The 23,372-nt window shown below is 44.0% G+C and overlaps 1 protein-coding gene across 1 annotated transcript in view; it reads right to left on the bottom strand.

The window, feature by feature from the left end:
- Nucleotides 1-61: 61 nt before the first annotated feature.
- SYNJ1 (synaptojanin 1) overlaps nucleotides 62-23,372 on the bottom strand; it is a 49,437-nt gene continuing 26,126 nt past the window's right edge. Inside the window, exons 16-32 of the mRNA XM_058800586.1 lie at nucleotides 22,260-22,400; nucleotides 21,756-21,948; nucleotides 20,398-20,556; nucleotides 18,091-18,247; nucleotides 17,639-17,756; nucleotides 17,316-17,531; nucleotides 16,883-16,961; nucleotides 15,732-15,894; nucleotides 14,903-15,109; nucleotides 14,147-14,278; nucleotides 13,389-13,427; nucleotides 10,278-10,325; nucleotides 8,704-8,742; nucleotides 8,571-8,611; nucleotides 6,356-6,464; nucleotides 5,283-5,473; nucleotides 62-2,179 (exon numbers count right to left, since the gene is read on the bottom strand). Of these exons, the coding sequence (XP_058656569.1) occupies nucleotides 1,337-2,179; nucleotides 5,283-5,473; nucleotides 6,356-6,464; nucleotides 8,571-8,611; nucleotides 8,704-8,742; nucleotides 10,278-10,325; nucleotides 13,389-13,427; nucleotides 14,147-14,278; nucleotides 14,903-15,109; nucleotides 15,732-15,894; nucleotides 16,883-16,961; nucleotides 17,316-17,531; nucleotides 17,639-17,756; nucleotides 18,091-18,247; nucleotides 20,398-20,556; nucleotides 21,756-21,948; nucleotides 22,260-22,400 (2,875 nt within the window). The 3' untranslated portion in view covers nucleotides 62-1,336. The remainder of the gene's footprint in view (nucleotides 2,180-5,282; nucleotides 5,474-6,355; nucleotides 6,465-8,570; nucleotides 8,612-8,703; nucleotides 8,743-10,277; nucleotides 10,326-13,388; nucleotides 13,428-14,146; nucleotides 14,279-14,902; nucleotides 15,110-15,731; nucleotides 15,895-16,882; nucleotides 16,962-17,315; nucleotides 17,532-17,638; nucleotides 17,757-18,090; nucleotides 18,248-20,397; nucleotides 20,557-21,755; nucleotides 21,949-22,259; nucleotides 22,401-23,372) is intronic.

Here is a 23,372-nt window from a genome sequence, read left to right as displayed (position 1 = left end):
TTTGGGCACATTCCCTGTGGCCCCCGCAGTCGTGTGAGGCGCAGAGGAGCCGCACGCCGGGTACAGTTCAGACAGATAGTTTTTAATCACTGCCATTAAATATTCGACAACATATTTTATCACGTGACTCCCACTAGCAAAAGTTCCCCCCTGAATTTGGTTTGCTAACGTAAGGATATACCAAAACATCAACCACACTGCTGGATGTCTGCAGCGACAGCGTGAAACAAGGAACTCACACACCGAAGCACACGTAGTACCACTGCTGTTCCAAGTGTACAACTGGAATGACCTGAACAGAAAAAGCGCAATAGAAACTCACTATCACTCCTCTAGGCGGCTGCAGCTCGTGGCTAGCCAGGGCTGTCCGAAGGAATCGTGGATTATGTCATGGATTACTTCATGGATCATGTTGTGAGAGCGTTTGAGGCTTTCCAAAGCGGGCTGCCCCGGGATATTGCACTACTCTAAATACAATCCAAGTGTGCTGTTCACCCCCTGGCTGGCACGCTACACGGCCTGCAACTGGCAAATACTGCTTTGTACCTCAAAAGCCAAGGGGGGTTTTCCAGAGGTTGAGGAAAAGTTTGCTGTATCAGCTGTTTCCAGTTTGTGGAAAAAAAAAATAGTATAGTTAAACTAGTAATGAATAAATGGATGATATGAAACAATTATTCTGAGTTAGTGCTAGTGAGTGTAGGTCACAATAGGATCTAACAACTGAAATGTACTGACACAGGAGATTAATCGAATATATTAATATGCAAAGTTTTGTTTCTATTTTGAAAGTAAACTATTTTTGTTGTGCCTCAAATTCAAATATAAGCCTTACAAATACCCATAGCCTCTGTTATAAATTAAACGGCTTCTAAACAATACTTGTCAACATTCAAATCTCCATAAACTTTGGCAGCTCTTTGGTAAATACTTATAAATATCAACTAACAAAACAGTCAAAAGGGAGGGGGGAGGCTGCCAGCAGGGAGCCTCTTCTTGTGGAATTCCACAGAGGAGAACAGAAATGAAAGAGCTCCCTAAGCAAAATCTGTGTCCAGGATTGACAGGTTTTAGTGAGACAGGAGCTCACCCTTCTTCTCTTTGTCTATTCAAATACTATTACACCGAGATTTCCATAAACTTCTGACCATTTGTTGTGCTCTACCATATATACACATTCAAAGTTTATACACAAGCTGAAGTGGCTGTTTACGAGCAGAGTTAAGTTTCAGTGCATTTAACAATTAATTATTGCACACAGAATAATCTCAAATGCCCAATTATTCTACTGGATAAAACGCAGGAATGAATACAACCTTGTGATTCTCTGGCCACCTATCTATCTCTCTGTGAAGCCATGGCTTGGTGACACCCTGGGTGCCAGGGAGGGCTCTGCAGGGCACCTGCTGCTGCCCGCTCTGGATGGCACAGGGGGGGCAGGTGGCTTTCGGGCTGGCAGCGTGCAGAAGCAGTCGGCAGCACTTTGACTCCAGCCACCATCCAAGGCAAAGCCCGACCCGAGGAAGGGTTTGTGCTCAGCTCCCAGCAGGGCCGGGCACGCGGCCGGTTTCCCGCGGCCGAGCCGCGTAAAATCCGGGACGCTGGCGGATGGCTTCAGCTTGGTGGGGAAGTTCTCGTCCTCGTCAAACGTCACCCAGCCCCTGGGCTGCACGTTCTCCACCTTGAGAGATTTACTGCGCAGGCCAAAGGCGTTTGCAGCTGCACCCACAGGAAACAGAGGCTCGCTTGTGCCGCAGCCGGGCGGGGGCAGAACAGGGAATGGGGGGGGAGCATTCCCTGCCAGTGCCTGTGAGGGGATCCTGGACTCCCGTGTCTCCATCCTAAATGGGTTCCCAGCACTAGGAGTTCTTTCTGTGAATGGATTTGAGCAGTTCAGCCCAGTAATAAATGGGTTTGGAGAGCTGCGCTGATGTTCCTGGGATGAGTGGAAGGTTGGAATAGGAGGCGTTGCTGACATGCAATTTACAGGATTCGAATTCTCCGCATTTCTTTGCCTTGATGAAGGTAACTGTATCAACTCCTTCTGGTTTGAGGTTGGAGCGGGTGATGTTCGGACAGAACTCTGCATCTTGGACACGAGCAGCTGGAATGACAGGTCTTCAAAAGGGTCACTGCTGAGCTGGGGTTCAGGGTTAGTGCCGTGTGTCCCGTTGGGATTCTGCTGCAAAGGAAGCAACACGCTCAGGAATCATGCAGCTGGCTCCAGGGTATTCCCACTGCCCCCTTCTCACTCCCCAGCTCCAACTTCAACCCAGTTTTGTTATAACTAGAGCTGTAACAGCAGCCTGAACCCCCTCTGTCTAAAGGAAAGCCTGTGAGGTGTTAAACACCATTCCCCCCTCCTCGGTGGGGAATGCAGCTGGAATCTACTCCCTGCAGGCCCCAATCCCAGCAACAAACACTAAGGGAACTTGGCATGGGAAAATGTTCAGGAAATGGATGCTAAGCGAGGGACACTGCATTCTAAGCAAGGGAGAGCCCAGCACAGCTATGGAATGAAAAGCTCAGGTTACACTGTTTGGAGTTTACCATACTGATGTTACAAGCAGCATTAAAGCACCACAATGAAAGGCAACATGAGTGTTATTAGTGTGTGCAGTCAGACATTGCTACGTAGGGCAGGCATCCGTAAGCATCTCTTTCTTCTTGGCACGAAAAGGGACAATCGCTAATTAAAACAAGTTATCCTTGGAGAAGACAGTTTTCCCCACAGAATTTCTCAGCTTTTAAAACCAAAATATTCCTGGTTTTACACACTGCTTCAAACAACAATGCAAGGTATTTTTTACCTCGTACAAGCTGTCCAAAAAGGTGGAGTATCTACTTTGCTCAGTATGCACACTGACAGAACAGAGTTTGGAGCTTCCCCTTATCAAATGAGTTAAGCTTAAGTAAAAACTGCTTCTAAGAGTTCAAATGTCACAAAAAGATTTTATGACAAATTAGCGGATAAATTTAATGTACCAAAACAACTGAATTGACTGTCTATAGTTGAAGTTTTTAGCAGAATAATATTAAAACAAAGGCACTGAGTAACTCAGGAAAAAATGCGAAAAATTGAACTGTAGAAGGAATAGAAATCTAATGCAGCCTGGCACCAGCTGGTGCTGGTTAAGTCCTGTGGCCTTTGAAAGTACAAGATCCCAAAGAAAGCATGAATCCAAATTGCTCCTCATTCTAAGTAAAAACTTGCTTGGAGTAATTCTGGAACCAAGTGTTTTTAAAATGGTAACTGTTTGTTTTACTCTGGGTCACAGCAAGGTCTCTGTTCCCTGAGAAATGTGATATATGGGGTTTATTCTGAAATAGCATGTGGCAGTGCAGTAGCATCAGGATTTATGTGCATCAAAGAGAACATTTATTGCCAACACACATCTGTTTTTCCCTGAACAGCCTGAGATCAGGAGGCTCAGCAGTGCCTAAGCAACACAGGCAAAGGCCCCACTGTTTGACCAAAAGATGATGACACACAATAGTCTTTCTGGCCTTAATAACAGCAGTGTCATTCTCAATGCACCAGGAAAGGAAAAAGCACACTATGGTATGACGGTCACCCATGGATGCAGACAGGTGTTTAACGGGATGGGCTGCAGATGTATGAAACACCATTCATACATCTCTGCTGCTAAATGGATGGAGCCACAACAAGACTGGGAAATAGTCAGATACCTGTTACCCTGACGGTTGCTCCTGCTTGTGAAAGAGAAACACATATCAGAGCAAGGAAATTAGCAAGAAAATCCAAGTAACAAAGCAACCTCGCGTTAAAAATAATACTTTCAGAAGTTTTCACAAAGCCATTTTTTGAGTTTTAAATACAAACCACAAGTGTTTACTACACACTACACCAAATTTTCCATTTCTGTTGTCTTCTACTGTAAGCTCGACCGTTAGGAGTCATAAAAAACCAACTCAAGTCCATTCTAATGATATTTCCATACAGACACCCATTGTGCAGCTGATTATGCTACTTTTTGGAGACAAATTACAGGAACCTGAGCATGGATGGTCTAATTGTAGTCACCTATTACCATGAAAACCCCACAGCTCTCACTCTGGGAACTGCGTCAGTATCATCCCTGATCTATAGAAACAGTTTTGCAAGCTGATAAAACCCATAATGCCTCTCCTCCTGTGGAAATCCAGAATCTCCCTTCTTTGCAATAAAGATCTATTTCCAGTAACTAATTCTCTTTTTCAGTGTGGAGATCGTATAAACTCCTGAATATTCACACTGTACCAGTCATTATTTTTATAAGAATAGATTTCATTTCTCCAAAATCATAATCAAGATTTGCATAGAAGGATGGCATGGAATTCACTACTTCTCAAAAGACCTTGCACTTCTTTAAAGACGTTTACTCAGAAACCTGCACTTTTTGGTCTAAGTTTCCAAAATGAAAGGGAGTTCACAGGCAAAGAAAGAGGTTGAGGAGAAACAAAGGAAAAGCATGTAAAGATTTTTCCAGTTTGAGTTCAAAAATCAGCTCACTGAGCACTGAATTTGGCTGCTTCACTGTGGTACAACATAGGCATTAACTACTGTAGCAAAAAAGGTCTTCACATACAGGCAAAAGAAGAAACCTCAGCAGCACTGAAAATCTGCTTCTGCATTTTTAAGCAGCAATAAGAAACTATGGCTTTTCCTAGAAAAAGTTGGTGTTTTTTATCCTAACAGTCTAAATAATCCCAGAGAAAACAGAATATTAGTGTTACCGTATGAAATTTCCACATTATGTGGGTAAGTATTTTAATTGACACTGAGGAATGGGAAGAATTCTATTTCTCTCAAGTATTTATTAATATATTGATTAGACTTATTTATTTACTTATCAATGTCATCTCCCTTCTATGAGTGATCACCAACATGAAGCACCACACCATGCAGTAACAATTTAAACCTGTGCTGCCTTACTGTGCAGCTTGTCATGCACATAGCATTATCAAATCAGATTGCCTTGATCGAGAGCTTTACCATACAAAGTTGCCAAATGACAACATCATTTTAAGACTGAGCTGCCCATGAACTGTAAGGCTATCACAAGAAATCCGAAATTCAACGTTTAGTATTTAAGATGTTAGTTATTCAAGGACAATACACAAGCCATTATTGCTCTCCTTGAGCCCCAGGACCGCTGAATCCGATCTCTGGACCCTTGTTTTTGTTTCGGCGCTCGCTTTGAGGGCGCTCAGAAGCCCGCAGCACCAGCACGAGCTGCGCTCGCTCACGCAGCGACAGGAGGTCCCTGCAGGGCTTTACTCACGTGCTGCTGGGAGGGAGCAGGCTCCGAAGGCAAACTGTGAGAGGAGCGGCTGCGCGGCGGCGGCTGCGGGGGCTCCAGGCTCTGCGGGGCTGCCACGGGCACCAGGGGCTCCTGCAGCCTCAGCACAGCGGGGCTGGGCTGGGCAGGGCCCGCAGCCTGCGGCTTCAGGGGCTCAGGGAGCAGCGGCGAGCCTGCAAGGACACGGCACTGACTGTCGCGGCACGGAACAGTAACCGGCACTGGGGATGGCAGGACGGGGAAGCACCAGAGGCAACTGCAGAGAAGGGGCTGTGACAACAGCAGCTGCTCATGGCAGCGGGACTGGAATCCATCAGAAACTCGGCACACCTCCAGTAAAAATTGCTACTCAAGGTTAAGTGACAGAGGGCAGGGTTAGATGGGATATCGGGAAGGAATTCCTCCCTGTGAGGGCGGGCAGGCCCTGGCACAGGGCGCCCAGAGCAGCTGTGGCTGCCCCTGGATCCCTGCAATGTCCAAGGCCAGGGCAGACGAAGCTTGGTGGAAGGTGGCCCTGGCCATAGGCAGGGGCTTGGAATTCATCTCCAAGGTCCCTTCCAACACCAACCATGCTGTGGTTTTACACAAAACACAAACCATGTCACCCCAAAACGAGCTTCAGTTATACTGAACAGTATTTTGGAAGTCACTATTATAAAATGTGTATTTTCATACATAAAAGGATAAAGGGTTTTTTTAAACTGTAAGTTTAGGAAGTTGTTTTGAGAGTCAGACATGAATGCTGTTCCACATCTTATGATCACAGAACTAAAAATGCATAGAGCCTCTGGTGATCAACGGCCAGACTGACAGACCAGGGTGCTCAGACCAAACCCTGCAATCTTTGCACAGTTTCTCTGATACCACAGAATCTATGGGTGATCTTGAGATTAGCATCCAAAAATGCAATACTTGTGGGTGCCTAACACAAAGTGCCAAACGCTATTCCATCCAAGAATCTTATTCCCAGTGAAAAGTGGAGACATCTGTTGAGAAGAAAGCATTCAAACCAGACTGTAGCACTTGGCTGAACGGGACATTTGCGTTTAACTCACCCCGTGGCGGTTCCGCTGCCTTGGGCTGCGCCTCCGGTGCCGCGCGTGCCCCCGAGGGACGGACGTGGCTTTGTGGGGCACTGATAACTCCAGCTCGGGGGGGAACGGTCTGACAGCGAAGGTGGCAAAAGAAAGGGTTTTAGTGCAGCTCTGGAGCTGCAGTCACCTACTGCTAAATGATTCAGAATAATCATCATTCTTTCACAGAATAACCAGGATTCTGTGAGCAACAAATTCTTTTATAACAGCTGCTCAACTGATTTTTTTTATGCACATGCAAGAACAAAGAACATATTTTCAAAACATTATGATGGTTCAATTCAAAGCAAAGGATTTTTACAATGCTTTTCAACTTTATATAAATGCTTACCTGTGCAACAATGCTAGAAACAGTTATTAGTTTGATAGTCTTAATAAGATAATTTACCTAAGTCCACGAATTGTAAGCAACAAAACCAACAAGAGCAACTACTTTATTTGGAGGTCTGTTTCTCGTCAAACAGTATTAATGAAACACATCCTGTGTCATCTGAAGGCTGAAGTCTGCCTGAGGCTGATGGAATAGAAGTTAATGTGCTGGGAATGTAAATTTCAAAGTCTACATCAGTATTTGAAGACACATAGGAGGCTATTCCAGATTAGAATTATAACAGTAAATTACCAACAACACAGTGGAAGCTGAATAAAAGGCCCTGGGATAAAAATGCCAGAGATCAAGGGAAAAGGACTGAGAGACAAGTTTGTAAGACTTGTTTCCTGTAAAATGTTGTGTACCAGAGGACATGCTAGAAATGGTTTTCAGAGCAAATTTCATTGCACAACTCTACACAAAAATTTATTAGAAACAAGCGAATACTATAAAAAATAGTCTAAATCTTGATCTTAGTTTTACTAGCTATGTCCCTGGCTTTGTATCACGTGATTGCTTATGCTTGGCTGGGTCCACTGACCAACGTCCTGAACTCTTTCAGCCACCTGACCTCAAATTCCTGTCTGAATTCCCCAATCTCCTATCTGATCTGAGATTGCCAAGATGCATTTTGTTATTTCTTTCAATATTCTGATAGTAGGCAGGAGGATGATTGGATTGTACACCAAAATGTATTTTTAAAAATAAAAATATACCAAAAAGGAACAGAAGAGAAAGAAAGTGTAAAGCAGCTCTCAGGATCCCTCAGTGGGAAGCAGCACCCACTGTAGCTATTGTCCCTGGTCCTGAAATCCCTGAGATGAAATCCAACCATCACCTGAGACAAAGGCAACCACACAGTGAAAAACGAATACATTCTTGCCTATATATACCACTTTTTCTTTGCCCAAATTTTAGAAGAGGCCATTTTACATTTCCAGAAGAATAAAAAATAAAAAGAGCCAAGATCATGAATGGTTCACTGTGAGAATCAATCTCTTTGAGAAAAATGAATCTGTACAATTTGCTTCAAGGGAGACTTTCAACAGCAGTTTTCATTAGTTCCAATATTGGAATATGCTGCAAAGTCGCAGAATTATCAACAGACAGCCCCATTACTCAGTAACTCTTTAAGAACACCTGTAGCTATTCAAACACTTTCCTTTTCCCTCCCATAAGGCTCCTACTTGCTTCTGTTGAGAATAAACTAGGCAGATAGATTTCATCTCTTGGTTTCCTGTGTGGGGTGAAGCACCTGAATGCCCATAAATCCCTTCCTTCCCTCCTTCAGCTCAGTTCCACAAACAAAGGAATGAAACACAGTACTAATATCTGCTGAAAGAGCTGAAGGTTTCATTTTTACATGAAGACTCTTATGAAAATTAGTCTTTAAAACGAGGTACATCAGAAGATCTCAATTGCACAGTAACCATTAATGGCCTGTCAACAATTAACTGCTGGCACAATTTATGTTTCAGTGCAGAAGATAATGCATTTTATCACACCAAATCAGTAAGGACATAGAATAAAAACAGTAACCTTGCAGTTATTTGAAAGGAGATGTCAAATGTGTATTTGGGAGCCTATTGTGTGATTGCAGAGCGCAAAACAATCCAGTCCCATCCAGTCTGAACACACATGGTGGCTTCCCCTCAAGCCACAGTATTTTCAGTCAACAGACAAAAATTGTTGAGATCATTAACTCTGTAGATTTCTTTCGTGTGCTGTGACTAACAGAAACGTGGATGTAACAAAGAGCAGACACTGAGCAGGACAACGATCTCCAAACATTAAAACCACACCTACCGGTCTGGCTGTACCCGCCGAGGGTGGAGGCTGAGTCCGAGCTGGAACAGAGAGCAGAGATCACTGACTGAGCACTCACTGCAAAATCGACGTCTGTCTGTATAATAGTTAGTACAAAGCACGTGTCTATTACCTAAGGTATCTTTTCTTTGTGTTCCAGGGCTTTTTTGTGCTTTGCAGCAAGGAAAACAAACAGATTGTCTGTGTTAGATAAGCCACAAATGGGGATTAGAGGGCGATGTTACATTACTGCTACTGGGAATAGAAGCAAGGAGATAGCAGTGACTTTTTCAAAATCTATAACATATCCACCCACTGTCAGTAACACACTCCCATCCCACGGCACACACCAAGTCATTTGACCCTTTTTATAACAGATAATTTAAATCACATCCTATTTGTTGCAAGCTAAAGACACCACTAGTACAGGTCCCCAGTGTTCTCAATGGCGTCGGATGGAAGCTGTTGTGTTTTCTGGAATATTCTGCTGATGTTCTACCAGCAGGGGTTAAACCAAAGAGCCGATGGACAGTTCCTGACCCCACTCTGTTCATGGGATAAATGTGTCAGAGCCCCAGCTTCACCACAGCCACACTGAGGGCAACCTTCAGATGCAACATGCCAACTGGGCAGGGCAAGAGATTACAAAAACACCTTTACTTCAGACAATTCCACATTTCTAACAGGCAGGGAGGTTTGGGACTCTGGCTTGAGTTTCTGCTGCTTATTCCCCAGGAAGGCAAAGTCACCACACCAGTGGCAGTCAGTGGAAGGAACTCTGTGGTGCATCACCCAGTTTATCAAATCAGCTTCCAGCTATCAGCCCGCCCTGGAACCAGTCAGAACGGGTTTCTGGGGCTGTTCTCAGGGAAGCAGCTCCCACCCTGAGCAACCTGGTGCCAGTTCACCCTCCTTGGAGCACAAAGCTGGAGTAGATAATCACCAAAGGGGCCTTCCCACCACAAATATTCTACACATAGAGTGGTTTTGCCAATTTAGAAAAATGAACCAGCAATGCAGCCAAAATTAATGGCAGCATCCTGGAGGAAACGCTGCCAGTGACTCTATCAGGACTTGCATTGCTATTTGCTGTGAAGGACACGTTCCTGAGAGACAAGGAAGAAACCCCAGCCCATGACTCTGCAGGCATGGCTAAAGCAGGACCCATCCACAATAATCCCATGTACTCCAGCAGAAAGGTGCAAGAGAAATGCTCCTCAGAACTGTGTGTTACACACAGCTGGCTATCAGAATCAAAACATCTACACTGTGCTCTTTAAAAAGAGGCAAAACATAAAATTATAGACCAAATTTTTGAAATTGAAGCCTCTCTTCCCAGAATATACAAACACTCATGGTCCTTTATGAAAAGTCAGGCTCCCTGGATTCCTGATTTAGTTACAGGTGCAATGGTCACTCTGATGACCAGCAGCTACAGCTTCCTCTGAGGGTCAGCCTTAAAGGCATTCTTGATCAGAGCTCTCTACGTTTTCACTGAGCTTTTCATAAATGCCTTCTGTAACAATCCCCACCACCACTGAAAAGCAGGAAGCAGCCTGGCTGGGTGAAAGCTATGCTAAATAAAAGAACAAAGATCCTACACAATAAATGCGTTAATGAAACCACCTTTAGTGTCACAAGAGCAATAATATTATTCAGATGTTAAATCAGAAATCCATTTCTAGAACACAAAAATTGTTGTGTTACCTTCTACTTCTCTCCTAGCTACCCCAGGACTGGGAGGAGCTCCAAGACCTTTTCAGAGAAAGAAGAGAAGCTGTACATAGCATAAGAAAAGCAGTAGATTGAGAAAGAAAAAGCAGAAAGAACACTGCCACAAGTGTTTACACAACTTAGCTCTGGTGTGGATAGACTGCAGTCACCTGTAGGAAATAACTCTTTGTAGCAGCATGGGGGACCAGACTGGTGTGAATTACAAACCATCAAGTACAATCATGTTTAGTAATATCTGTTATTTCAATTTTACATTATAGTTGAATTTGATTCCTTCAGAATGTTCACTCTACACAAACCTTTGGCCATCCCGTGTGATCTGCCATGCCAGTCTTGAACAGAGCAGAGCACAGAGCTGTGCTCAAACGCTGGGGAATGAATGAGCACAGCACTGTCACCCTGCAGAACCAAGCCTGATCCCTGCCATTCAGAACACCGAGCAGTCTGTTTGTGCCATGGAGCACTGAACAGGAAACGGGATAAAGCAATACCTCCCACCTCACATAACGCAGCGTATCCTGAAGAGCTGCATTACTGAGCTGCCTCTACACAGCACTGTGCACTTGGGACAGCTGCACCCATTGGTGTAACAGCTCAAATTGAGAGAAAAGGTTTTCAATCATGCATAACCACGCTGAATAACTTCATTTCTGCAATATCATCAAGCATGCACTGGGTTCCTAAAACTATGGCAAAAACAGGGCAGGACACAGCCATGATGGAAATACTGAAGGCATCTCCTAGCTGTGACACAGCCTGCTGCTAAATCCCTCAGCTGTGACACAGCCTGCTGCTCTCTCACCAGTGCGAGATGTGCCCAGGAGCTCCCTGTGATCTGTGAGCTCTGTCAGTCACACAGTGGGCAGAGTGAAGGCTGCACATGGGGCTGAAATGGGACTGGCTCCAGAGATGCTGGATCTCTGCTTTGGCTGAAGATCTGCTTCAAAGATGCTCAGCCCCAGCACGTGTTATCTGCTCTGGCTGAGAGCCAGGCTCTGCCAGTTCTCACCACAATTCTGACCACGAACAACTAACACTGTGAGAGGAGCAGCAGTGGGGCTGCACAGGAGCAGGGCACTGCCTGACAGCATCCCTCTGCTCTTGTTCCATGCAGGACGAGGACCAAAGGCAGCTCCTCCCAGCAGCAGGGGGACACGGGCACGCGTTTCTGCATCAGAGCACCAGGCACAGGGAGCAAGATCTCTGGCATGAAGATTGGGCAAGGTAACCAACGTTCATACAAGGGGCAGAAACAGCACAGAGGGTAAACACCTGACATTCCACTTACTCCTAGTACTCATTTCACTGACTCATAGTTCTCCTCAATAGCGGGAAAGCAAAATTATTGTGCTGTGATAATGCTATCACAAAGGGCAGCACGGGAATATTTCAATCTTAGGGACAATAAAAAATATTTTAAACCAATTATAAAAGCCTTGGCTGCAACAATCAGGAAAACTGTCTAACAGTATTAAAGGAAAAAACTCCACAAATGTTATTTATTAATGTCAATTGACAATTAGCAGCCTTTATAGTTTTTAATGTTCTCTGAAAATTTAATCTGTAATGTATTACAAAAACACTGGGTTAACAGAGGGCAACATTTTAATTTTTAACTATAAACAACTGGAACTTGTAGGATCCTCAGTGAATTTTTTTTGTATTAGCATACAAAAGGTCTCCACTTTGTAAAGCCCTGCAATGAGCGCAGAGCCTTGTTCACCTGAACTCTGAGTTACTTCTGATATAAAATAGGACTAAAATAAAACACTTAGATGCCCAAAACCTTCTCTCATCTTCAAAGCATACTGAGGCATTAGAAAAAGTGCCATGGGCAATGAAGGGACTGAAGCACTTGGGGGAAAAAAGGTCAAAATATGTGAGGAAAAAAAGTTTATTTATAAGGCAACATTTAAAAGACATGATCAATGTCTCTTGGCATGTGCTATGGAAGTCTAAACCCAAAGTCTGAGCCACTTAGACACTACACAGGGATATTCCACAGAGCTTCCAGAGCCTTGCTCCTAGGGAAGAGAAACAGGTGCCCTTTCCCCACTACAGTCACCCATAAGGACACTGATTTTGGTTCCAGCCCTGGGCTAACTTGCTTGGAGCTGAGCTCAGGTACCCATGAAAATCGCTCTTTGTGCTTACACATGTACACCATGAGTGGAAAATGGAGAGCAGAAAAAAGTGAAGAGCTTCTGGTTCTAATAACATATGAAAAAATATACTAGCGTCTCAAATGATTGCATAAAAAGCAAGTTTTATGCAAGTTACAACTCTATGGAAAGCTGTGTTGGGAAAGGTGATAAAAGAAGACAACTGAGTAGTCTTTGCACAATTGAGACAAACCAGGCAAACAGGATTGTGTCAGTGCACAGAAAACCACACAGGACTGGAGAACAACGAATTAAATCTCACCTATGTTCAATGTGGTCTATCAACGGCTTCCTAAAGCTTCTGCATTTTAACTCAGCTGAAATATTCCACGTTGGGCATGAAACCTTCCTTGTCTCACCAGTATTTCAGAGCCAAGTACATTTTTGCCTGACACCAAAGTTACCTGATAGTTACAGACTATATAAAATAGTTCACGTATTTTCTGAGATTACTGCAAACTTTGGAAGCATTTTGTCAAAAATGTCTCCTACCAACTGAGGGGCAGTGCCTGGAATTGCCACTAGCACTTCTCACCCTCCCTCATGTATTGATGAGCTGATTGAAGTCCAAGCAGGACAGCAAATGTGGGCCAGAGAAGGACAAAGCCTACTTTGAGAAGCACTTCACAGCAAAGTTAGCTGGATGTGCTCACCCAGGACAAAGTAATAGAAATCTGGAACGACCTTCATCTCTGACCTTAAAATACCAACTTCTGGAGAAATATTACTTCACCAGAAAGTGAAACATAGTTCAGAGGGGGAAGAAAGAAATGGCAGTGACATTCATGAATTATCCAGTTCTGGAACTTTGAGACTTGCCCATTTTCACACCTTCAGAAATCATCACGATAAGTACTGTCACAACAGGTCCCCACTGCAGTTTTGCTACGCGGTCATATCAAAAAACAATTAAAATCGTTACCTCCAAATTCCTTTCTAGCAGGTGCAGGACTCCTACCGCCTGACAGTATTTAAGAAATGAATGCAGCAATAATGAAAAGTGTCAGTGTAGTAGGAGGGAAGAAAAAAAATGAGAGTTAAAAATCACAAGGGTCACTTTGTTATTAACTATGTAGCCCAAATGCTTCTGAACATCCAGTTTCTCTTAGTGCTCAATTGTTCACATTGTCAGATGATCCAAATGAACTCCACATTAAAAACTTGGACATGATAAAACACATATATACTGATGCCAAAACTAAAGGAATAGCAATGAATCAATGAATGCACAAGTCTATTTCAATTTTACTTTAAAACAGATGCTACAAAAAATGAAGATGTTCAGTAAACATAGCTGTAAAATTTCACATTTTTAAAACTGTGAAACTAAGTTTTTATCAACTTATTCACTAATAATATTTAAATGGTAAAAATGCTGTTATTTCCCACTGCTTTTAAATGTGCCAATTAAACATTTCAATTAAAGAACCAGTGAGCCCAAAGTGCAACACACAGTTTGGGTTTTCACTTTGCAGTCCCTCTCACAGACTGGAAAGCAGATAAATGTTCCTGAGCAGCTGGGAAGGTCCCCAGGTACCTGAGCGGGGAGGCGAGCGCTGCGGAGGAGCCGGACGGGCAACGGCCAGCAATGGACACCCAGTGGGCAGCAGTGGGCACCCAGTGGGCAGCAGTGGGCACCCAGTGGGCACCCCATGGTCAGCAGAACAAGGTCCCCGTTACCTGAGGGCGGGGGCGGCCGCTGCGGCGGAGCCGGGCGGGCAGGAGGCGCCACGGGCCGAGGGGGCGGAGGGCGCTTGGGCTCCAGGCTCTGTGCAGGAGGCTCCTTCTGCTGGGCACCAGCCTGCAACTCAGCTGGAGGACAGGGCAGAAAACAAGGCACAAATTAACATCTTGGACATGCCAAACACGGCAAAGCTCCTCTAAATAACAATACAGAAGTTCTTGACAGAGGGAAAACAAGAGGAATGAACCAATGATGAAAAGAAGCAGATTCCCTACATCAAAACTTTTGCCTCATATGTTTTAATGAATTTACCTTTTCCATGAAATCCTGAACAATCTTACCAATTACAGCGTTCCACATTTTGATTTTGACTCTAACCTGTGAAGTAAATTCTCTGGAAAAAAATTCTACAAAGGGAATTCTCAAGGCATTTCAGCAAATCAAATAAACTCAATACCAAGTCACTCCAAGCACCATCGCTGTGTTCACATGTTCATAATTTAAAAAAGGGCTGTGTTTAAACAGAAGTTTTCATATTGTGCTCCCAATTTACAAATGTGCTGATTACAATTTCTGTCTTGGAGCTGACAGGAGTAGGGACGGTCAGGGGCCGTATCCCGAGACACGACTGGGGTGAGCCAGGATCCTACAGACCCACTGCAGCAGAACTGGGCCGTGCCAGTGTGCAGTACTCACCGTGTGCGCACACAGGGCCCAGGAGCCTCAGAGCACGAGGGCTGTGCAGCACCCACCTTGTGAGGACACCGGGGGCCCAGGAAGCCTCCCCGGGGCCCGGCTGGGCCTGGCCGGCAGCGCGGGGCCCTCGGGCAGCGTCGGGGACTGGCAGGGGCTGGAGCGCGGGGAGGAGCTCGGGGACGCGCCCGGCCCGCAGCTCGACGTCGGCTGCAGGTGCTGGGGAAGGATTTCTTCCACTTCAGCGCTGTAGTCATCGATGTCTCCTGCAGAACACAGCCCAGGGGAGAAAAGCACATAAAAATGAGATCTTGTGAAAGAAAAGCCCCCAGGTTCCAAGGAGTTAGCTCAGCAACCAAAGTGTGATTCTCACATCCCAAAATTACACATGAAGAACACAAATGTATTCAAACCAGCTGAAAACACTTCAAGTGTCTAATATATATTATAGATATATATTAAAGGTAATTGTAACAGTGTGGCAAATGTGAAGTTGATTAATCTAAGAAACAATTATCTTCACAGGTTATTTCCTTGGTTTGCAATATGACAAGCTTCACTGCTCTTCAGAAGGCTGGGCAGGGGATTTCAAGGTACCTGTTATTTGTAACAACTTCAGCTTGCAAAAGGCGGAACGGTGTTTAAAAAAGGCTCAACATAAATGTGCTTTAGAAAAGTAAACTGTCAATTTAGAATATACTTAGAATATATTTAAATGTAGATAAGAGTGAAGCAGATTGTTAAGATACTGTTGGAAATAATGTGATTTCTAATCTGTTTTAGATATATATTTATATATGCATTACATATATTTATATATGCATTAAATTACCACATCATTCAGGACTGTAAGCATTTCAAAGTGAAGAATGCTTTATCTCAACAAACCTTCCATGTCATAGTCTGCAGTAACCTCAGCATCTTCACAAAGCAAAGTGGAGCTTGTGGATGAAGGCAGCCCAATATTGATTTTCTCTAGATTCATTTCATCTTCCAAACTTCTGATCCAATCTGGATTTTTCAAGTTGATATTTATAATCCTTCCTTGTAGCTGAATTGCCAAAAAAGGTATGCACAAAACAGAAGTTGTTAAGAGTAGGAATGTTAAAGCTCAGCATTTTAGATTTGAAAAAAAAATAATAACTACTGAAAATATCACTAATAAGGTTATAGGAATTTCTGTGACTAAACAGAAATAATTATGATTTTCACTTCATTTTGGTAGGTAACTACACTTATGTAACTTAAACTCCTCATTACAACCATTTAAATTTTTTTTGGTAGAAAAACTAGCAACTCGTCTCCTACGGTTCTTCTCAGTTAAATGGGAAGCTTCTGGTTTTTTTACTTGACACTATTATTTATAAGAAAGAGAGACTTGCTTATATACTACATAAATGAAGTAATTTTTCGAGGCCGGCACAGAGCAGGTCCTCATTCTGTAAAGTAACATTCTACCCAGAGCCCCTTTCCTGTCTGACCTGCCAGTGACATCTCAGCAGACCCAGGGATCCACCTGCAAACACCACACATCCCAAGTCTTAACAGCCACACACTAGGCAAAATTTCAACATCAGAAGTTAAATTTTCACAAGGATTAAATACTGACCCCACAGAAGTCAATGCAAGCTGAAATTTTGACACTTTTCAGAGTTTGTAGAACAGAAGTGCTAAATTTTTAATAACTGCAGGCTATAAAGATTTTTAACTGGTTAATTCAAGGAACTAAACTCTGCTTTTTAAATCATAAAAGACCCCAAACCCAACATTTGATGAATATGCATCTCAATAGCTCCTAATTTATTTTTAGGAGGATATTGTTAGAGAAATGAGGTTTGATACTTCTTTTATATGGCTTTTGAAACTCAACATATGGTATGTCGCTGCTGAGAGGAAAAAAACGAAGATGCAAAAGTCTAGTACAGAACAGAAAAAACTTGTAAGAATCAAGGAAAAACAGTAAATCCAACCCCCTAAAGAAGACTTTAAAAAGCTGGATTTTCTCTTGCTATACAAAGATTCAGTCATTTTTACATTACCTCAGTACCATTCAAATTCATAACGTTCAGAGCAGAGCTTCCTTCCAAAAATGTTACCCACATCTTGTCTTCCACAAACCTGCAAAGTTCATTGGGAACAATAACCACAACACTTCACAGTACAATTGCTAGCCTAGTGCAAATTCAACATCCTTATTTTCAGTTTAAAACTATTAACCTAATTCTAGAATACAACATTTGTATAAAGTTCTCAAGAATAAGAGTATCTGGAAAAATCATGTCTGAAAACTGAGACACACAGAAATGAATTCTAAAGACACTTAAGTTGAAATTCAAATGCTAAAAATTAAACAGATCATACCTGAAAAGTTTTTTCCTACCTAAGGAAATAACTTTATTCAGGATGATCCCTTTGAACCCAAACATTTCCATGAGTCTACAAGCAGAGATTAAAAGCAAGAAGTTTTTTAACCTTATAAGTATAACTTCGCCATAGCTTGCGAATTTTTGAAGAAGATCATCGATCAAGTTATCATCAAAATAGTTTTCTTCAGCTGAAGAACTTCTGATGGAGACCATCACAGTGCCATCAGGGGGACCTTGCATTGCAATCACCTCCTTGTACACTTTCTGTCTCTCTTCTGCTTCAATTTCAAATATGTCAATGTCAATCAGTGCAACCACAGGCCTTAGAAAAAACAGACAAGAAAATCCTGTCAGCAGAGTATCTGAGCAACAAAACACACAGCATGGGCATTCAATCTCAGGGAGTGGTGTACGAAATGGAATTGGAACCTGTGGTCAGATGTTTTCAGCTCTGCTCTCCCGTAGTGAAGCAAAGTGCCAGGGTTCCATGTGTAAGGGACATTAGTGTCACTGTGGAAACTGGCATTCAGGAGATCCAGGTCTTCAGCTGCAACCAGCAATGACAAAGGAGGAAAAACACAGTGATTGCAAGGGCGTGCTAATCATAAAGAGAAAACACAGGACGTAAATCCAAATAGAGTGTCTTATAGCAAGCCCCCTGCTCAAAGCTCCTTTTCCACTCCTCAGATGTCAGTGAGTGGGATGGGATTCACGGCCCTTTCTGTCAGCCTCACTGTGTTCACTGAAGGTCTGTTACCAGTGTGCTGTATCCTACCAAGCCAGGAACAGCAGCTCGGCATCACTGGCATTGTGAGCATCACTAAATGGATCCTCTGAGTCACGTAAAGAACATTGCAGACAGCTGAAGGAAAGCCTCAAACCTGATCGGTCAAAGGGCCATTTCCTCCTCCTCCAGAGGATGCGGTCCGTCCACGCCGGCGTGCGGCACTTCTCACTGGTGTCATAGTCATCGGAGAACAGGTCATACTTGTACGTGGGGGCAAAATTGATCTTCCCTTCCAGAAATCCCCTGAAAATCTGTACCAACACAAGGGAAACAGCTGAAACCAACCAGAGTTCTCTATGCTAACAATGACAACCTGTATAAACACCTGAAAACACAATTTAAAAACCTGCTACTTGTTAAAACGGATTCCTCTCCACATTTTGTCTACTGAAAACATTTGACGCTGTGACTACACACATTTGACACTATGACTAACCAGTGACCCAGACAATCACCAATGAACACAAGTATGCCAGCAGTTATATCTTGAAGCCGAGGGTTAGGAATGACCTACTGTTCCTTCAACGTCATGACCGACTGGAGGTCACCCAGAACACTGATGCTGTAACACAGCACTTTATTCTGCTGCTTATTGGTTCCTGGGTCAGCAAAAGTGGGGAATTCAGGCGCACATTTTATGGTTTATATCTATCTGAACGTGCCAAATTCTCCCATAAATTCACAGACACACACTGGTTGGGGTGGGAAGGGACCCTAAAGATCATCCAGTTCCAAGCCCTTGCCATGAGCAAGGATGCCATTCACCAGACCAGGTTGCTCAGGGTGCCATCCAAATTCTTCCAGGAAAAAGCTGACACAAGTTGCCCCATCAAATAAGTAGATTACAAAAAAAACCCAAAAAAAACCCAAGAAGAGTCCTTAATACATTCAATCTACTCCAAGTGAGCTTCTCACTCATTAAGTGTTTAAGCGGGACACAAAATAAAACCCTTTAGCTAATTCAGTCCGCTCTATTCTTGAGTTCCATCTTCTATGGGCATCTTTCCTTCACTTCAGAAATGTGTAAAATAGAAATCTAACTTGGATCTTACAGTCAAATCTGCACCGAGTGGCAGGCTGACCTGCTTCTCTTGCTGGAAATACAATTTGAAATCCAGTCACCTTAAAAGTCAATGTCAGAAGATCAGTGTCAGAATGCTGGAAGCTTCACAACTTCTGAGACAATTAATTTGGTTTCAGTAATTGTTTTCTAACCTACTTTAATGGAGCAAGCTGCTGTGTTAACACCTTTCCTGAGCAGCAGGAACAGATGTGAACCTGCCCCAGCAGGGACAGAGCTGGTACTCAGCCAGCAGTTCCCAAACCACGGGATATCAGCCCAACAGGGAATGCTGCTCCTGCTCCCCAGCCAGGAGTCCTTCCCATGTTCTGGCAGTTCCCAAACCACGGGATATCAGCCCAACAGGGAATGCTGCTCCTGCTCCCCAGCCAGGAGTCCTTCCCATGTTCTGGCAGTTCCCAAACCACGGGATATCAGCCCAACAGGGAATGCTGCTCCTGCTCCCCAGCCAGGAGTCCTTCCCATGTTCTGGCAGTTCCCAAACCACGGGATATCAGCCCAACAGGGAATGCTGCTCCTGCTCCCCAGCCAGGAGTCCTTCCCATGTTCTGGCAGTTCCCAAACCACGGGATATCAGCCCAACAGGGAATGCTGCTCCTGCTCCCCAGCCAGGAGTCCTTTCCTGGCAGTTGCATGTTCTGGCGGTTGCCATAGATTTGTCCAGCTCTCTAAGTGCTGGAGGTGTCTCCACAACCTCTACACATCATGTTTTGATCCACTTGACAGACAACGTGACAAACAGACAGTGCTGTCTGACCGTGTGAATGTACACCTTGCTTTCTCTAGCCAACAGCTGTTAAACCAACAACTGAGTGAGTAAAAAAATCCAGTGTTTTGCCTCCTGTTCTGGTGCACAAGATGCCCGCACAAATGGAAGGGAAATCAGCAAACTCTAAATCAGCAAAAGCACTGCTTGTGATCCAAGTGCTAGTGAGCAGACAGGACCAACAATTGAGGATTGTCTCTCTTTTTACCATGTCCAGCCTTCCCACACAGAGCTGCAGAGAGGGAACAAGAAACCCAACAAATGTAAAAAATGTAGCTTTCTTCACACTTGGTTATTCTGTGTTTTCTTTGCAAATAAAGCTACCATTTGGACTAGTCCTTTTCCCAACAGTAACAGCATTAGGCCTATTACAATTTAACTACAGAGTAACATCACATTATAATTATTCTTCTTGAATAGTTACATCTCACAAAAGAAAAATATTGTAATTAGCAAACTCCAGGCTGAGGATACAGATTTACAGGAGCATCAGAGCAATTGCTAAAACCAGTTATAAAAGGAAGTATTCTCAAGTCGGTGACGTTTGAACACACCTGCCCAGAGTTTTTCTGGTTGATGAGCTGGTCTCCTGCTATGAGGGGATCCCAGTTCTGCTGTCGGATCAGCTCCTTCACCTCCTCATTGGGCAGATCTATTCGATAATTGAAGTCCCCACACCAAAAAATGTAGTCATGGGAGAAGAGCATCCTTCCCTGCAAAACAGCAGCACACACTGCAAGTAAAGCAATGAGTGACACATTTACTGCTTCCAGGTTCAGAAACTCAGTTTTTTTGCTGTGAAATATGGATCATTTCTGGGTGATGAAGACAACTGAAACACACCCTAGTATTCAGTGTCCCTATGGTTACAACAACATGATCAACAGTGTGGTGTTAACATATGGAACACAAGAGAATTGACATTTCCTATGGAGTTCCCATTTCTAAAGCAACACGACTCAAGTGAATTGGATTCTAAAACTCTTCATCTTCCTCCCTCCTGTTTCAGAAGCCTGCTCAAAGGTGATGGCTGCTGCCTGTGACAGAGGAGAACAAAACACTCCCTGGGACTCCGTGACACGGTCTCCTGACAAACTGCAAATCCAGAGCTTTACCATTCACATTTAATTGAAGACTTTTCAGTTCCATCTCATTTTCATCACTAGAGAGGGACATCAGGGCTTTATTACTTTAAACAAAGCCCAGATTTTAGAGTGACAACTTTTACTTCCCCCTTTGTTTTGATTTTTCCACTGCCCATCAGTAAAACCAAGCAGATACACTGGCAGATTGAAACAACAGCATTTAGGAAACTGTTGGATACTTGCTAGGAAAACTGTGACATGACAGTGGGGACAAATTTAGAAAATAAAAACCCTGTAAAATAAGATGTAAGACTCCTGCCCAGTGCCACAGAAATTCACAAATTTAAGTTTGATGGCAAAACTTAAAACAGCTATAAGTCTCAAAGAAGCATTTTGTTGCACTGATAACCGTTTCAACTTGGCGATTTGATAATGAGAACACGGCATGGAATAATTCCTGCGTGCTGAGAACAGGGCTGTTTTGCAGGGATTTTTCCTCATAGGTGATTGTTTCCTGTGCCTACCTTCCCGCCTAAAGTTCTACTGCATGTCAGGGATCTGTAAGGTCTCTTTCCTACACCTAGTCCCTGATTCCAAATGCAAGTGAACTAATGTTCCATCATGGCAAGGTCTGTTCTTTCTGCAGTGTTCTGTTTTAATAAACATTGTGGGAGCTCAGTTATCTCTGAGATGTCTAACCCAAGGAAATCTGATTTCCACAGGAAACTGGGGAAAGGGGAAAATGCAAATGGAGCTTTGGGATGACACTGCTGGGGCTCCAAGGGTTTCACTTTGCATTTGTTATGGAATTTGAACACAGCACTTACCATTGGAAAGCCAAGCTTGCGAGAAATCTCTACAAAGTCTTCATTTCTCTCCTTGACCTGGGACTGGCCAGCAGCAAAGTGACTGCACACAAAGCAAAGGCTGGAGGTGTGGAACAGCATCCGAATGGCCACGGCCCCCTTGTTCCCCGTGGCTCCTCCCATGCCAGTCTTGACAGTATCCACAGCAACATCCCTGCAGCAGTGGAACAGCTGTTAAACCTTCCAGGAGCTGGCACAGCTGACTCTGAGTGTGACAGACACACTGTTCTCCCAGCCACAGGCTGGTTTTACAAAGTCCCAGCAGTCACCGAGCATTGCCAAGATACAACCTCAGCTTTCCAAGCTCTCTGGGCAACCAGTGCTCTCTGGGCATTTGAGAAAAGAACCTTAAGAGCTACTTCAGCAGAAGGGGAACAGCTCTCCCAGAGCCCCGCACCGCTCTGAGGAGGTTTGGGGGTTATCTCCCAACACAAGGCACGCTGAGGGTGACCCAGGCTCACTGACCTGATAAAGGGAGCGTGCTGGGGCCTGATGAACACGAAGAGGCAGACGCCCACCAGCTGCTCTGAGGCCAGCAGCACGTACTTGTAATCCCTGGAGATGGTCTTCTGCAGCTCTGCAGCCCAGAGCTTCTGGTTCGTGGTGCTGGCAGGGAGATTAAAAACACCAGGTTGGGAATGAACCAAAGCGAGCAGGTTTGAGCTGGTGACTGAGCTGAGCTACATCCAAGGACCTGAAGCAAACCTTGAGGCAGAGAACCAAAGCCAAGCTAGGAATGGTGCTCAGATGCCTCCCAGCAGAGACACAAGCTCGAGGCTGTCATGGCATCATTGTTAGCAATTCAGTCTCTACACACACTGCCTCACTGTTCCCAACACCACGGACAACTGTAGGAGCCATGGCTAGCTTTGCTGTATTTACACACCAAGACTACAGGGGGAAAACCTAAGGATTGTTTTAGAGAGTCACTCCTAGCCTAGAGCTCAGTCAATACTGGAAAACAGGTGGCACAGTCTTAGATCAAGAAAAACAGGAAAATATGAAAAATATCAGGCCTGCAAAGAGCATTAACTACACAAAGGGTGAAATGAGGGGTTACAAGCCGACACCTGGTGCCCAACAGACAAAGCCCTGCACAAAGGCTACAGTACCATAGGCTGCATGTGCTCTTCCCAATGAGTTAAACCTTCCCTAACACCAGCAAACACGCCAAGCAGGCAGAGAAAACAATGGACGCAGGGAATATGGTCCCAGGACTACAAACACTGGATATCTCTGGTAACAGCCACCACTGGGAAAAACGTATTTACATGACCCTAGTCTGCTAGGAGTGAAAAATGCCAACTCCACAGTAATGCATCCATGCAATACATGGAATGGCAGTGCAAACTAACAGTATGGAAGGAAACCTTCCTTTGTACAGATCACAACATGGCACATAACAGCACTCCAACAACACATGCTTTGGGAAAGATGTTCACAGGACTTGCTGTTAACAGCAATACCAGACACAGCAACTGAAGAGCACTGCAAGCACTGGAGAAACCACAATGTCAAATAACATATGACTAGAAAAATGTGATTATCAGCAAAACAAGTGTGTGGATTGGATCACCT

Source organism: Ammospiza caudacuta, chromosome 2 (assembly GCF_027887145.1).
Source record: "Ammospiza caudacuta isolate bAmmCau1 chromosome 2, bAmmCau1.pri, whole genome shotgun sequence".
In the NCBI taxonomy this organism is placed as follows: domain Eukaryota; kingdom Metazoa; phylum Chordata; class Aves; order Passeriformes; family Passerellidae; genus Ammospiza; species Ammospiza caudacuta.
The sequence above is the reverse complement of the archived record's forward strand: the minus strand, read 5'-3'. Positions and strand labels throughout refer to the sequence as shown.